At 35.7% G+C, this 17,441-nt stretch overlaps 1 protein-coding gene across 2 annotated transcripts in view; it reads right to left on the reverse strand.

Annotated features, from left to right (window-relative positions):
• The window catches only part of LOC110025404 (sacsin), a 153,968-nt gene that overhangs the window by 93,694 nt on the left and 42,833 nt on the right, over positions 1-17,441 (reverse strand). For both annotated transcript variants that reach the window (XM_020725860.1, XM_020725861.1), the window contains exon 4: positions 2,359-3,860. In XM_020725860.1, coding sequence (XP_020581519.1) covers positions 2,359-3,860 — 1,502 coding nt within the window. The remainder of the gene's footprint in view (positions 1-2,358; positions 3,861-17,441) is intronic.

A 17,441-nucleotide genomic window follows, 5' to 3' on the forward strand; every position in this document is an offset into this window, starting at 1 on the left:
CATTGAAGAACAATTCACGTGTATGATTTGTAAGGCATGGAAAGCTTACCAGAGAGTGATTGGCAAACTCCTAAGCAGAAACGACGCTCAAGGCATCATCCATTGTGTGCCCAAGATCATGGTTTGATCCATTACAAGTGGGAAGGTAGGGGATGTGATATTCCATTGTGTGCCCTAGCTTGTGATTATCAATCCTCCTGCAGTGTTTGAATTTAAGGAAGGAGAAGATAAATGCAGGAAGATTGATAATCACAAGCTAGGGCTTTCCCATGCATATGATATCAGGGGACAAGGGCACCTTCACTGTAGGCGTTGTCGTCTTCCTCCTTCGTGTGAGATGTTTCCCTTGCCCACTGCGTCATAATCACAAGCTAGGGCTTTCCCATGCATATGATATAAGGGGACAAGGGCGACGGAGCTTCAGATTTAAAATGAAGAAATATGACGCAGTGGGCAAGGAAACGTCTCACATGAAGGAGGAAGACGACAACACCTACAGTGAAGGTGCCCTTTTATCGTGTACAAGAGGCTCAATTTCGTTCGATGTGAAGCGAAGTATGAAGCGGAAGAGGAGGAAGAAAGGAGGGAGTCCATTCAATGCAAAAAACAAGGGGAGCCATGTGTCGCTTAGAAGACTGAACCGAGGCTTAATAAAGGTAAGGGTTTTAAAAATATTAATTTATGAGTTTTATCAATAATAGGATTAATTAAATCAGGATTCAAGCTATAAAAATTCCATATTTGGATCGAGAAAAGTTGAAGACATGAAATAAAGCTTAATGTTTTATTTATAAAAGTATATTGTTTAAATTAATGTTATATAATATTAGTAATATTTACAAAGATTAATGCCGATAGTTTTATTTTCTTTTTTAACTTCTCAATGTGGCCATCCCATTGATTCCACTCATCTGTTGAGTTGTATTGAGATGTGGATCCTCAACTTCCACATCTTGAGGTTGTATTGATATCTGGTTTTGATAAGGTAGGATACATTCATGATTTCCTCCATCCCTTTCTCCAAAGATTAAATTTAAAATCTATGATTTATTATTAATTGTTAATAATAGCTTTAATTAAATCAGTATTTAAGCTATAAAAGTTTCAGATTTGGATCGAGAAAAGTTGATGACATCAAAAAAAATTAGTGTTTTATTTATAAAAGTATTTGGTTTAAATTAATGTTATAAAATATTTGTATTAATTGCAAAGATTAAATTTAAAAATGAAGGATTGAAAACTTAATTAAAAAATGTAATAAGATAATAATTAAGAATTCATAAGTAATTAAAATATAATTAGGTAATATGATAAATTTTAAAAACATGAATATTTTGTATTTTATAGGTAATCATTTGAAAGAGGTGATAGAAGCAAAAAGTAAAGAAAATTATATAAAATTGAGGTGAGTAGTGATTTTGGTGATATTAATTCCTTCATAAATGAACTCTTATATACTGGTGATTTTGGTGATTCCATCAAAATTATCTTCACAACTCTTAGATTGTCAATCCTTGTCTTGGCCCCATCCATAGCCAGGCCACTTGAATTCTATAAAGATGTCTATGATGATAAACTCAATCTAATAAGGAAAATGAAACTACCATCATTTCTGACCTTGAGATTAATGATGATTTTAAATGTCAGGTTTTAGAAGAAAATCCACTTGAACTGCATGGATTACTGAAAACCAAGAAGAAACACATGCAAAAATAAGTTCTAAAAGTTATAAAATCAATGGCCAACAAGGTAGTTGTAAATGTCAGGATGAATAAAGGGAAGGAGAAAGAGAGAGAAAGAGAGAGAACAGGATGCAGAGTGATATGGGTAAAAAAGTACGAAACTGGACAAAAATTTAAAAGCTAAATTCTATTAGATAGCACCTAAATTATATTAGATAATTGCAAAAATATTAATTTTCCTTCTATAAATAAGGCCTAAATTCCTTCTAAGGATATTTTGAATTAAAAAACAAAACGAGTTCTTCAAGAGATTAGCGAGCCATATCTTGTCAACTCTCTACCATGGCATGAGCTTGGAACATCCTTGTTGAGCTAGGATCTGAACATTAGCGTGTGTTAAGTTCATCATCATCCTTATTAATCCATCAAAGCTCCTATCTAATCCAGTTATAATTTAAATCTCTGTTTACCAGCTTGTTTTCCAATGTATTTCCATTGTCGTACTCTCTTTTCCTCCAAACAAACAATTCATCCCCACTGACTGCTTAGAATTATTCTATTTGATATTTCTAGAAGTACAATAGCATCAATTAAGGAAAAAAATAAAGTTTACTTTGCCAAAACAAGTTAATTGGAGATCATCATACTCTAACAAGAGAGAGAATAAATACATTACCTAGATTGTGTTGCAGCAATGATTGCCTGGGATGCTGACGTTTGTCAAATATTAGGTGCAATTTCTTTGCTCGTAAGTGATCAGCTAGCTCAAGAAGATCAAATAATAGAGATTCCCTCTCCCCATATAAAGCAAACAAATCTGATATTCTGGCATAATCCATGCATGAAAAATCCCTTGCAGTTTTCTCGTCAACCGAAGACAGACCCTGGAGAGATTGCACTCCAAGCCGTTTAGCTAGATCATTACCGATATTAGAGTGCACAAAACACTTTTGTGTGTTATTTACATCAATCCATGGAGCATCATTATAAACAAGATCTGATGGATTCATTAGAACTCCAGAAGAACTAGGAATAAAAAGTGAGTTCAAAAGTGTGTCTGTTAACCGTCCATCAGCCAATGAGTCGGCAAAAGCTTCCAAGATGCATTGAACAAAACTTAATTGCTCAACTAATAATGGTTCTCCTCTGACATCCTGCTTTAAGCATCGCAAAACATTTAAATAATCCATGACATCAAAATTCAACCTCACACCCAACCGTAAAAGCAAAGATCTGAACTCAGACAGCTCTGATGGGACAGCATATAAATATGGGTGATATATCACAGGAGAGTCGAATGCAACCGAATTTGACTGAACAAAGCTATCACCTAGCCAAACCCAGCTGATACCATCCAAAGCTTCTTTCAAAACATTGAAGTAATCTTTATCAATGTAACACTGCAACTTTGAATATATAAGTGGGATCTCCCTTTGCAAAATGTCATCAATGTGAAAGTCATGTTTGGACTGCAATGTCAGCTGGGTATACGATTTCGAAAGTGCAACTAATTGAGTTGACAAGGTTTCAATATCAAGTGGATCCTTCCAACCAAGCTTCTCTTGTACATATGTTGAGTGGCAATCACCATCTAAAATCCTCATTTTTGACGAAACCTGCCACATTAGGGATTTTGGCCTTGTAGTTTCTGGAGTTGCCACACTTCTATCCGAAGCAAACCATGGAAGTCCTATCAGAAGAGGATTAACATATACAGGGCACCATGGAATGATCTTCATCTCTGACCAAAATTCACATTCTTGTTTATCAAGAACAAAACTAGAAATAAAAAACTCTACGTCCTGATCAAACTCACAGCTCTTCTCTTCATCAATTTTCATTTCTGTATATTTACCATGTGAGATCCCATCAGTTATTAATGATTGGCGATCAATATCATGTTTATTCGCCTGATCATTCGGAATTGAAAGCATAATCCCTAACGCATTCAAAAAAGAAAGCAACTTCCTTCCATACTGAGGAGCATCAACATGGCCACAATCATGCAACATTGAGACTGACCTTGCAACATCTATCAGACCACTTAAGTTCAAGCAACTCCTCAATCCAAAACTTGTTAAAATGTCAAGTATTTCAGAAGTTGAAAACATATCACACGGGAAAAAAACTTCCTTGTTCAGCAGATTTTGCAAGAGTGGAACACGAGGGTCATAAAGCCTGGATAAAAACAACTAAGTTTTTTTAAAAAAAGGTCCATAATTAATTGGGAATGCTTCTTGAGTGATTGGATAGTGCAATAAAAACGATTCATCAATTTAAAGGGCATAAAAGACAAATCACATGACAACAAATGTTAAGCTAATAATAAACACATACAATGTCTTAGAATAGAAATCAAATCCATTTCTATCTTCAATATTAAAATAGTTAGCTACATATAATAAAGCCTACTAGCTGAAACAACTGAGCAGAATCCAGGAACGTAAAAGCAGAGCTTGCTGAAACACATACATTTAAGGAAATCATGCAAGCCTTGTTTTGGAGTGGAAAATTAACTCTATATGCCAACATTGGATACTTTAACACGGACAATCTTATAAATGCCCTCTCACCTCAGCACCAAAACTGGAACTGGTGTTGCAAAATCTTTAATTCAAAACTAAAAGATAGAAAAACAACGATAATGTTGATGGATAAGGACCAAGGAAAAGAATTATTGAAATAATTCAAAACCTATTCTATCAATGTTTCCTTTCAGAAGTTTGAGAACTATCAATAACAATCAATATAAACGATTAGTAAAACAAGTCAAAATGGAACGGACAATTTATATGAGGCCATCTTTGTCTCATAGCAAAAATATATTTTAATTAGTCTATTATACAAAAATAATTCCTCGGTTGGATTAATTTAAATCAATTTTGAGAAGTCAAGAAATTATTTTGGATAAGATTTGAAGAATAAAGAGATTAAATTAGACACTTTAAATAATTTGAAATTGAAACAACTCCCCTTAAATAGTGTAACACCATTTAGATCATTTTCTCTGAACAAAGATGACAACACCCATATAATGAACTAAAAAACAAATAAAATATCATGAAAGTAACACAAAGGTTAAAAACAAAAAGTAATTATCACAAATAGTTATTATCATAGAAAGCATATGTCCATGCTCACTCCCAAAAGATTTATGCCAATAAAGAGGGGTCTGTGTCAAATGTCTGGATGATATGGCACCAAAATGGCTCCATAAAAGTACCGGTTATGATTAGAGCTCTTAAACCAAGTGATTTTTTGGAAAATAATATTACTATATTATAGTCACAACCATAGCTCGTATATTCCTCAATGGCTCTACCCTTTGAATTATAAATCATAGATTATATATAATAGACACAAAGATTTAAATTTGATTTCGAACTCAATAGATTAAATCTCTAAGATTGATTTAGATTGAACTAAGTTGAATATTTCTATAACGCCTAAATTTCAAAAAATTAATCAAGTTTGGCACAATTCTTTAAACTACCCTAAAACTTTTCATTTCCCTGAATTTCATCGAAAAAAAATTATTAAACTCTATGCATCAAATCAATCAATTCCATATAAAGCACCATACATGAATTTTAAGGGGATTGGAAAAAGTAAAAGTTTGGAGATATATGTTTTATTAACTTAAATGTTAATTACTTTAATTAATCCTATCATAACACTGTAGCACAACGCCTTTCCAAGCATTTTATTCCTTTTGATTGGACGACTAGGTAGTCCCGAGGTCCGAATTTTCCTCCTGAATCCTTCTCCTCTCCCTCGCTTGTGATTCCCCTCTCCCCGTCCGTCACGACTAAAGCAAGTGAGGTCCGCAACCCTTGGAACAGTGCAAGAGGCAAGCAGGAGCAGGCCGCGAACCAAGCAGCTACCAGAGTGCCACAACTCATGATTCAGGGCTCTAGGGTAAATTCTGTAAGCACAAATTCCCTTCTCTTGCAATTCTAAGCATTCATTTCCTTTCTCTCACTTTTATATTAAAGTTTGTCTGATTTTCATGTTTTCTTGTTCCCAGTAGTCATCAGAGTCGTCGATTTTGTGTCAGAAGTGTCGTAATCCTTTGGGAGCTCCTGAAAGGGTTTTAGCATGAGTTTTGCGAAAGGAAAGTTAAGTTGGAGGTGATAGAAAGAAGATTAGTCGGTTTCAGAAATGTAATTTATGTCGAACAGTCCATTTGAGGTATATTTGGTAATTAATGCTTGTTAAGTGATGATTTTAGTCAAATTTTATGAATTCCTATGGTATGTGAGCTTCAAGTTGCCTATTCGATGCGATGAGCTCGAAGCAAGAGTACAGAAACTCGTCGTAAGGTTGCTCCGTCAAATCAGGTGAAATAATCGTGCTAATTTAAGAAAAATAATCTTCTATAGGTTTGCATGTGATTTTTAGTCCGTCTTATAAGCATTTAAACTTCTTCTAAATGTAGATCATTACGAGCTTAACATGTATGAATACAAGTAGATATCTTTTACTATACATATGATATCATGTTATATTATGATATATTACAGGTATTCAGTTTAGGATTCATACATGTATATGAAATATCCATGAATGTATGCTACATGTATTATGCTTTAAGAAATATCTCGAGCAATGTATGGGTAGACTATTACATGCAGGGTCGTATTCTCGACTCCTGATATTTATACAGGGACGAAACTCTAGGAACCGTAGGGATTAGACGAGGACAAAATGCTAGGGAACCGTGGGTACAGGGGATTGTCGATAACTGCAATGTTAGGGGAAGCCCAACCTTTATCCATGGTTCATATGGCCTTTGGGCAAGGTAACGATCCATTATGAAAAAACATGAAAATAGTTGAACCATATACATTAAACAAATGACATTATTATGATACATGCTTATAATTTCATGCTAACGACCTACAAATTACATTGTAATTTTGACTTCTGTACCTGCTTTCTTATACTAGAATGTTACGAAATGTGTTTAGACATGTACACTTTTGTACGAGCAAGCATATTTCTTCTTTTTTATTGTGTAAAATCTTTTGGCCAATGCCTCATAGAATTAGCTTCGTCACTTACGATATTTGACGTTGGATCGAGACATTCCGACACGTTTTTGCGACAGATGCTACAACACCGTGAACTGTAGTGGGAGTCGCGGCTTGGACAAATCAAGGAGGGTCGATAAATCCTTCATGTGGATTTCTTTCCTATTTAGAGTGAGGTCTACTCCTATTTATCCTAAGTGTATAAAAATGTTATTTTCGTATTTTAGAGCAGTTTTTCTCCATATTGTCTATCAGGAGGGCCGTCAACTTCTAGAATTTCCCCCTCAAAGGTTGTATCTAAAGGCAAGAAGGCCCTCCCGCTGTAACTCTTGCTTGGTGGTGATCTCCTTCCAAGGAAATGAGGGGTGCTCCGACTGTAGCTCATTTCCGAAAGAGTATTTATCCTTTCCCAGATCCACAACATTTCCAGCCGCCTCATTGCCTTTACCACCATCCTCTTTGCTTCTCTCGCAGCCCCAGCCCTCCACCTTCACCGCCGCCAATATTCACTCCCTCGTCTTGTTGTTTTGGTCTTTCTCTAGCCCTACATACTTGTTGCAGCCACCACGGACAGAAACTTTGTTGTCTCTTCCTCGCAGCCCAGCCACCCAACCATCTCCCTTGTTATCTCAGTTCCCAGTCAGCCCTCCCTTTGTTGTCCTGCAGTCTACAACTGTTCCCCTTCGCTGCCCCTCGCAATCCCAACCCTCCTCTTCACAGCCCCTCACAGTCCCAGCCCTCTACTTCGTTGTCGGTGTCATTCCAAGCCTTTTGCTTCGCTGTCAACGCAATTTCAACCCCTCTTTTTGCCATTCCAACACCCACATCCCATTTCAACCTCCTATCACCACACCTCGACCACCTAGCCGATCTTCACCACCCACTGATCGAGCTCTAGTATGTGTTTGTGTCAGGTTTGTTGCAATTTCACTTTCAATCATGCTTGGTTATAACTGTTTATTTGCTTTTAGTAATAATATTTGATTTTCTTATTGTAGCCTATGTTAACTCCGACATCATTTGTAACAATAAGATCTTACATATATATAAAATAAATTGAGGCTATCCCCTCGTTTTAGTCATTTGAACTCACACACACAGAAGGCGACTGAGAGAGTGAGCACGAGAGATCAAGAGAATGAGGTAAAGGAAGAAGAAAAGGAGAAGGAAGAATAAGAAGAAGAAGAAGAAGCAGTAGAGGAAGAAGAAAATTAAGCAAAATGAGAATGAGATGAGAGACTTACATGATGTGACGTTTCCCTCCGCATCTTACTTGACAAAGAGAACGACCGGCTCTATCGAGTGCAGCGAACAAAAAAGAAAGGAGAAAAAAGAAGGGCAAGCTTGAATGAGTACCTCGAAAGCTTGAGCGGCTCATCCAAACCTTTCCCTCGTGACATCGACAGTCCTACAGTCATGTGAAGCCATCCCCAAGCAAACTGAGAAGGAAGGAGAGCTCTCGTGCTCTACCAGAGTGAATGGAGGAGGAAGAGGGCTCCAGTGGCTTGTTTAAAGCTCACTTGAGAGCATGGCGAGGAAGAAGAGGTTCAGGGAGCTTCTTATGTGCGTGAAGTACTTAACTGAGCCTCATGTACTCGGTTCTAAACTTGTAACGCAAGATACAAAAAGGTAAAGCAATGCATAAAAAAATTTTAAATTGGATTTAAATGAAATGATGAAATTTTAATTATTTATTAATTATTATATTAAGAATGTTAGTCTTAATTAATTTAACGGCCATTTAGAAATCATAAAGTTGATTCTTACAAATTTTAGAGATTTTGTTTGATGAAGAAGTTAAGGTAGAGGAAGGAGACAAGCTTCAGGTATTAATTGTTATTTTCCTAATTAATTAATGTTAAAATAAAATTAAATCCTTATTTATAATTTAGTTGTTATAAATATTAGGTATGCCCGAAATAAAATTTTAGTTTTAAAATAAAATATAATTGCATATTCCTACATATATACGTATATATGTATCAATAACACATATATATGTTTGTATTAAAAAATCCACTTAAGTTGATAATAATTAGATAAAAGACAATTAAACATTTTTTAAGTAATAATGCAAAAATTCATATGAAAGAAAAATAAAACTGAAAAAGGCTAATAAAAAATTAACTTGTTATGGCAGGTTCACAAAAAGGACTAAATTGATCAAAAGAAAAGAATAGCAGATGACACGGTTGAGGTGGATAAATGTGTTTTATTTTACAATAGTTTTGCTTATTTACTGATTTTCAGTTTTTATTTTAAATGTTAAATACAAGATAAAAATGAATAAAAATGATATATGCATACATATGAAAGTCACAATTTGATAGTGCTAGAAAGAGAAAACAATGTACCCACGCACAAAAATGAAAATGGAAATAAAAATGGAAAATGTTGTGTACCTTTATGGTGGGATGGAAAAAGTAAACATATATTTTTTTAACACTAAACATTTAGATCGTAATCCATAATTATGAAAAGTTAACAATAAATAATTAAAATAACTGAAAATATTTTTTACTGCTCGGGTTTACAAAATCTTTTAAAATGCAAATTAATGTAGTTTAGAAAACTTTGCACACAAAATAGTTTTAACTCAAACCATAGTTAATATTTTTGCAAAAAAACCAAATGTATATTAGATGGATCCCATATAATATGTAACAGACGTCGTTGAGTGCAATCAATATGTTTTTTATTTTTGTTTTTTTTTTTTTTTTACTTTTTTTAGATGTAAATGTTTAAATATAAATAATATGTTGTAAATATAAGTTTATAAATAAAATGACTTTTGTACATTTGATTTTTTTTTGAGATATGAAACTGTTAGATAGGTTTCTTTCGTCCGGCTGTCAGTTCTTACCTTGGTAATTTCAGGTCGGATTGGATTGTGACACATTTGGTATCAGACCTAATAGGTATTTTAGTTTAGTTTTTTTTTTTTTTTTACTTTTACTAGATGTAAATGTTTAAATATAAATAATATGTTGTAAATATAAATTTATAAATAAAATGACTTTTGTACATTTGATTTTTTTTTTTTTTGATTTTTTTTTGAGATATGAAACTGTTAGATAGGTTTCTTTCGTCCGGCTGTCAGTTCTTACCTTGGTAATTTCAGGTCGGATTGGATTGTGACACATTTGGTATCAGACCGCAATCAAATAAGTATTTTAGTTTAGTTTTTTTTTTTTTTTTTACTTTTACTAGATGTAAATGTTTAAATATAAATAATATGTTGTAAATATAAGTTTATAAATAAAATGACTTTTGTACATTTGATTCTTTTTTTAGGTATGAAACTATTAGATAGGTTTCTTTAGTCCGGCAGTCAGTTCTTACCTTGGTAATTTCAAGCTTTTAGGTCGGGTTGTGACACATTTGGTATCAGACCTAGCTTACCCGTAGTCTTGCCTAAGGTATCTAGCATCTTGTATGCCTACACCAATTTCTGCCTCCAAAAAATTTTCTTTCCCCGCCCTACATTACCATTACACACTTCCTTTCATCTACTCATGTTGAAACCCTAATCACGCTTCAGAGGAGATAAGTGTCGGACGCCAATCAAAAGCTTAACATAGAATAGATACATCAAAAACTTCGCCAAAGTGCCACAAGAACTCGAGAAAGAAAAAACATCCAAAGGGGGAACACAAATATTATTTGATCTCCGAGATAAAGAAGCATTATCCCAAAAATTTAGGAAGAAATATTGCAGAAGCCAAAAATTTAAAGTAAATGTAGATTTGTCATATTTTAATGGCCACATGAGTCCAAACAAGATCATTGAGTGGCCCTGAACCTTGTTATATGATTTTGAGTATCAAAAAATCCCATAGGACTAGCTACCAGCAAGTTAAGGAAGAGTGGTGGACGAACTTGAAGATTCTTTAACAGCGAGAAGGGAATGATAAAATTACTTTTTGTTCCATGACTAACCTTCGATAAATCTAATGATTTAGGGACGAAATATTATATTTCTAAATATATTTTATAAATTTTACAACTAGAGTTTTCCACGGTTTAGCACTACACAATAGGTATTTTACGCAAATGCATGTATCGTTCAAGTAATATAGAACTTTCTACACTCCAGTATCCCACAGGGAAGGTTGTTAAATTTTAAAGAGTTTAGAAAAATTCTAATTGAATAAAAAGAGTCTTAGCATGTAAATAAGTTTGATTTAGGTTGTGCTAGAGAATTCTACTAAATTACCACTAATCCTATAAATTTACTATAAAGCTAATTTTACTAAGGTTAAAGAAGTTAAGAGAATTCAAGATATTGAAAATACTCTCCCCTTGCAATGAAAGAAGTAATTTGTGTAGGAGTTAAACACTTGGAATTTAAATTGAAATATATGACAAATATGAGCATTCATACTAGGATATAATTTTGATTTTTGAAAATATCATTTTAATTTTTGAAAATGAAACTAAAAACATCTCATATATTTAATAGTTTAAGTAATCGAATACAACACTATAAGCAATGCACTTATCCCGAGAGATAAGCACATTACTTGAAAGCGGACTCAATTATATAAACTAAATGATTCATGACATTCGTCTGGTCTGCGAATCTTTTTAAAGTGTGGTCGACAAGTTCGTCTACCTAATATAAAGATTAGGTAGGATTTATTTTACATAGGTTTCAAATTCCCTATAGAGACATGCCCTAATAATTAATTACAGCTTAAATGACTGAATTCACTTAAGAAAACTCCCGACTATGATCAGTGATTCTGTCTCCAAAAATTTAACGTTTAAGTTTTCAAGATTGGACATGGAAAGATAAGTGGGAGTGACCCAAGTAGGATTAGTTATTTTCGTAGTCCAAGAGAGTTAAAGGTAGGGGATGTCACAGATTTCGAGAAGAACCTCAATGACTTCTCAAATTATCCTATCGTTTGGCTTTAGATTTTGAAATGATGTTATTTAATATTTCAATCCTTCCAATTTTATTATTTAGGACTTACGTGTGTACAATACCCAACTGTGCAAATTGCCTAACAAGTTAGGACTTACGTGGTACCGAATGACAACCTTAGAACCTAAAGATAGTTAGGACTTATGCTGCACAATATGATTGTGCATTAGTCTAAAGTTAAAGTGAGGATTTATGATGTGCTCGAAGTTTTATGGGTCATATTATTTTATTTTAAGGAAAGTTTTTGCTACAGTAGATCCGCTCCGTTGTTGAGTCTTGATCGCCGACGGAAGTCCTTTGTCCTTTGTTTGCATTCTCGTCATGTTGCCCACAAAGATTGCTCTGAGCTCATTATCGTAGCGATCACGGGTTTAAGATCTAAAATATACATGTAATGGTTTGGTTAGTGGTCTGTCGCAGTGGACCTCCTAACTGGTGTCCTATTGTTCTCTAACCTAGGGGTTTTATAGGTTTTGTAAGTAAATAATGCAGAAGTAAAAGAGCAATAATAGCGCAGCAAAGAAATACAGTGGAAAGTTCAGTAAAGAAAAACAGTAGAAAGTGCGGTAAATAAAATAAAATGCAGTAAATATAAGATAAACTTGTGTAACTGGAAGTTTCTATAGTTGTTGCAAAAATGTCAGTATCACAAGTAAAAACATGCAAATGTCACAGTGAAAGTAAAAAAAAAAAAAGTAGGTGACACATAGTTAAAAGATCGAACCGGGTCATAAGCATTGAGGTTCGGTGCGGGCACAAAGCTGAATTGTGTGCTTTATAATCCAACCTTGGATAGAAGCTACCAACTCAAGTAATCTAAGGAGGGCAATTTCTGGCCTCAACCAAAGCGATTAACAAGTGGACTTTTGTATAAGATATCATTCAAAATTTATTAATTTGTCATGCATGAGAAATTAAACTTTTACTTAGCAGTCAAAAATAGTAGCATCACAAGAAAAAAAAATTTATTATATGTAAGCATTTTGGCAAATTAGATAGTCCACGAGTTATTCACCTCGGTCGGGCAAAGCTACCAGCATCTTAAGAAAGCCAGGGGCAACTTCATACCAAGAGTTGGTGAATAATATCGTCGATCTTGCTCTCCCCTCATAGAAGGTCATCGAGGTAGAAGATATCATTTTATCATCCTACCTTAGCACGCATAAGCACTGCCATCATCGCACTAGACCCCGAACAGTCCAACTTATAGCCCTGTTTGATGATCCTTATATCCGTACCCTATATACACTTTTATTAGAATATAAGCACATAACCTAAGCCATCAAGCAGAGAAAACAAAAGAAAATGAATCAAAGGGAAAAGAGAGGAGATGGACCCAATTCCTAAAATCAGTAGCAGAAAGGTAGAGCACCTAGTGGATCAGCTAAAAAAAGTGCTTAAATCTTCCCAAGATAACAATCTAAGTGAAACCCAAAACAACGGGCAAAAGGTCTCCAAAACCAATCTCTAAAACAGTGGCCAAAAGCCCCAAATAGCAGCTCCAAAACAGTGGGCAAAAGCCCCCAGAACCAACTCCACAACAGTGGGCAAAAAGCCCCCAAAACCAACTCCAAAACCGTAAGCAAAAGCCCCCAAAAGCAGCTCCAAAATAGTCGGTGAAAGCCCCCAAAACCAACTCCAAAACTGTAAGCAAAAGCCCCCAACAGTAGCTCCAAAACAGTGGGCAAAACCCCAAGAACCAACTCCAAAAAAGTAAGCAGGTACATCCAAATCATCATAAATAGGGAACTAAAAGATAGTTTTCAAACCTCTTTCAAATCAGCCAAAACATAAGGCAAGACAGCTTTTAAATCCTTCTTAAACCAACAAGAATATAGAGCAAAGGCATGGAAAGGCTATGCGAATTACTCACACTTTACCGAATTCTGATATACTCACACGTCTGACATCCAAGCCCCGTGCCCCCGGATATAATGCCATACATGCTTACTTTTTTGTATGGCATGTAAAGTGGTACATATGTAAAAATTGGTTTCTTTTTTTTTTTAGTTGTGCAAGACTGTCACACATGACATTCAATTCTTATGCATTTACATATCTAACATTTAAATTCTAATTTTTGACATTTATACTATCGGAATCCTTCATATCAATACCTTTCATGCATAAGTAAAGTGGTACATATGTAAAAATTGAGATTTAAGTATTAGATGTGAAAGCACATAAAGATTGGGTGGCATGTATGTAAATCTTAAAGTTTGGGTGTTGGATATGTAAATACATAAGGGCCATGTGGTATTTAAGTAGACATTTCAAATAAAAGGAAGCATGAAAGTCATCTGATAAGTTCAATCCGGGGCAGACAAATCCAAAGTATCCATATGAAATTCATCCAACAAGTTCGATCCAAAGATATAAACCGCAGACGACCTAAATACAAAGCCAACCAAGATAGTTCATCAAGAGATTTTGCCATGCATTCAAGAGAGACAAACAGTGATGAGATCAGTTCTGGAGCCAAAAAAAAAAAAAGATAAAAACAGATTTCATGCATAGGCAGAGCAGTGTGTGTAACAAGAACCATATCAATAGTCTACAAATGTCTCCAAAAGTTCTCATACAAAACAACTCTGAAGCCATATCCATTCTAAACATGCTTTGCATAAAGACTATAAAGTATGCATGTGCATTTTTTTTATTTTAAATCAAACTAAAGGACAGAGCCTACTTCAAAAAAAAATGTGCAAAGCATGTCATCATTATATAAAGAAGTAGAGGAGATAGCAAACGAAAAGAAAGTGTGATTTCACTGAAGCCAAAGCCACAAAGGTTTCAAACTAAATGAATAGGCAAACAAGTCATTGGAAAACAGTTTATCACAACCCGGGTTAGCAAACTTTCCACTTACGTCATCCAATATGTGAAGCAGTTACTATAACAGAGCATTAGCAAAATGCTAGGTTGTTGACCTCATTTTTTAGGTCATTTCTTTTTCCTTAAGGTCTTAGGATCTAGCTCTAGGAGTTCTTATTGATCATCTTAGAAAACTAGAATTAAGACCCACCCTTTTAGAAATTCTAGCCACTTCTTATTTTCCTTTGATGTCTACCATTTTTGGCACAAGATCATCGTCTTATGAACGAGCGGTTATGGGCTATTTTGCGAAGACTCAAGGGAAAAGTTCCTAATAGGATTTCAAGCATTAGGAAAACATCGTCACGACTTTTTGTCACATACACACACCAAATGCACAAAATTTACAAAATTGCACGAAATCGGACTTCCATTAAGCCCAAAGGATAGGTGAAAATGTGAACCTCTCCGGATGACCTCCGACGACAAAATGCACCGCGTCAACGCGTTCGGGATACCAATTTTAATAGGGAAAAACACTCATTTTGCCATATTTTTTTGCACGAGAAAATTGACACGTAAATCGATGAATTCGTCAAAATGACCTCCAACGGCGAATTAGACAGCGCCAACGCGTCCGGAACGTCAAAATTACCTAAAACGAACATCCAATTTGTGACAATTTCGCACACGAATTAAAATGTGCAAATCAAACTTTTACTTTAAAAATTAAGTATTTTCATACATATATTTTTAATTATATAATATTTATAAAACCCTAATCTCTATTCCCCCTTCTGCCGCAAGATTAAACTCTCCATTCGATCGGTCTTACGCTCAGCTCGTCTCCCCCTCGCCCCCGCCCCCCTGCCCTACCTCCACAATCGGCCCGCACAAAAGCCGATCGAGCCGCGCCATGGCTCGCCTCTCTCTCTCGTTCGCTCGCAATCCAAGCGGATCCCTAGGGGGCCGAACCGAATCTTCCCCAATCGGCATCCTGAATCGCGAATCTCCTCTGTCCTCTTACTCGCCAAACTTCTCTCCTCTCTTGGCCGAAGCTTTCGGTCCCCACTGAAGCCCTGGCTAAAAGCTTCCACGCCGTGTCACGCGAGCTGCTCCTCTGCGACAAAGCCTCGCCTCTGTCATCCTCTCCTCACGCGAGGTTTGTCGCTTCTCTTGGCTCGGCTCACCGCCCAGGTGAGGGATGGTATTTTTCCTCCTCCCTCTTTAGCTATAAAAACCTCATTTGGGGAGTTCTTTAGGGTTAGCCGAATTTTATTTTGAGTGGGGGAGCTGCTGCCATTTTTGTGTCTCATTTATTCAATCTGTGTGTGTGTATTTGAGGCATTGTGAGGGTTTTGCCTTCTCTTTGGTAAAGTCTGAAAGGAGAGGAGTGGCTTTTGTGATGTTGTGAGGCTGGTTCCTTTCTCTTTGTTGTCCGAGAGACTGTTCTCTTTCTTCTTTACCGTGGGAAGTTTTGGGGGAGAAAGCTTTACTAACATCTTATCTAAAATTTCATCTTCGTGTGTTGGGGTGTGGAGCAACCGTTGGTGATTGTGTGTGAAAAGGATTGTAAGAAGTTTTCTTTTGCTAAAAAAATGGAGGGTGTTCTTGAGAGAAGATTTTTTTTTTAGAAGAAATTTGGCATTTTCTTTCTTCCCTCTTCACGGTTAGCAAACGGATTTATTCCTTCTCTGTTGTTCGAAAGAAGTTTGTCTTCCTCTGTCGTTCGAAGGATTTGCGGCTTGGGGAACAAGAAATACGAGAAAAGCTTTTGCGTGAGGCCTTCAGGAGAAAAATCTGTGGTGTTTTCTTCGATCTTATTTTAGTACTTTGCTTTAAGTCTACACTGAAGAGGTATTTTTCTCCTCTCCTCTATTTTATATCATTTCAGATGGCATGAAAAATGGAAATTCATTTTTGAGGCTTAAGTATGAGTATTTGCTTAGATAGTGAGAAATGAAACATCATATATGGATCATCTTTACTTTCCTTACTTGAAGCACTCGAAAGCATGGTTAAGTTGATCTTGAAATGCATTTTTATTCCTTTATAACATGTTTGAGGGCTGCCTCTATTACTTTCGATTTGGAAGTATGAAATGCATGCTGTAAATTATTTTATGGGATGGAAAGAAAGGATGTTTGGGCTTATATTTTTATTTCCTCTTGCTGCCCCTCATCAGAATATGTGTGGGATTTTTTTTTATGAGCTGGAAAATGTATGTGGAGCTCATATATTGTTTCTCTTGCTGTTCCTTGATGAAATATATGCTGAAAATTGTTTTGAGAGTTGGAAAAGACATGTTTGAGGCTCATTTCATGATCCTCTATTGCTACCCCCTTGCTAAAATACATGTTGGAAATTGCATTTTACTTAACTTATTTGGTATGCTCGGTTGGCCATGTTCTTGGGCTCGTTTTGGGCTTCTTTTGGCATTAGTGTTTTATGTTAGCTGAAATATTTTACTGATTTGCTTCTTGCTGGTTTCGGTTTGCCCATTGTGCTGGGCTCGGTTGGCTCTTTTCTTGAGCTCGGTTTGGGCTCTTTTTAGTGTTTTATGTTAGCTGAAATATTTTACTGATTTGCTTCTTGCTGGTTTCGGTTTGCCCATTGTGCTGGGCTCGGTTGGCTCTTTTCTTGAGCTCGGTTTGGGCTCTTTTTAGTGTTTTATGTTAGCTGAAATATTTTACTGATTTGCTTCTTGCTGGTTTCGGTTTGCCCATTGTGCTGGGCTCGGTTGGCTCTTTTCTTGAGCTCGGTTTGGGCTCCTTTAAGTGTTTTATGTTGGCTGAAATATTTTACTGATTTGCTCCTTCTTGCTGGCTTCGATTTGCCCCTTGTCTGGGCTCGGTTGGCTTCGTTGAGAAAATAGTTTGGTGGTTGTTTTTGCTCCCTCCTTGGTTTTACATGTGAGCTTGTTTGTGAGTTAATTTAGGGTGGATTGGGTGGTTGTTTTGCTCTTCTCCCTAGTTCTATTTG

The sequence above is a fragment of the Phalaenopsis equestris genome, unplaced genomic scaffold (assembly GCF_001263595.1).
Source record: "Phalaenopsis equestris unplaced genomic scaffold, ASM126359v1 Scaffold000297, whole genome shotgun sequence".
NCBI classification, from domain to species: Eukaryota; Viridiplantae; Streptophyta; class Magnoliopsida; order Asparagales; family Orchidaceae; genus Phalaenopsis; species Phalaenopsis equestris.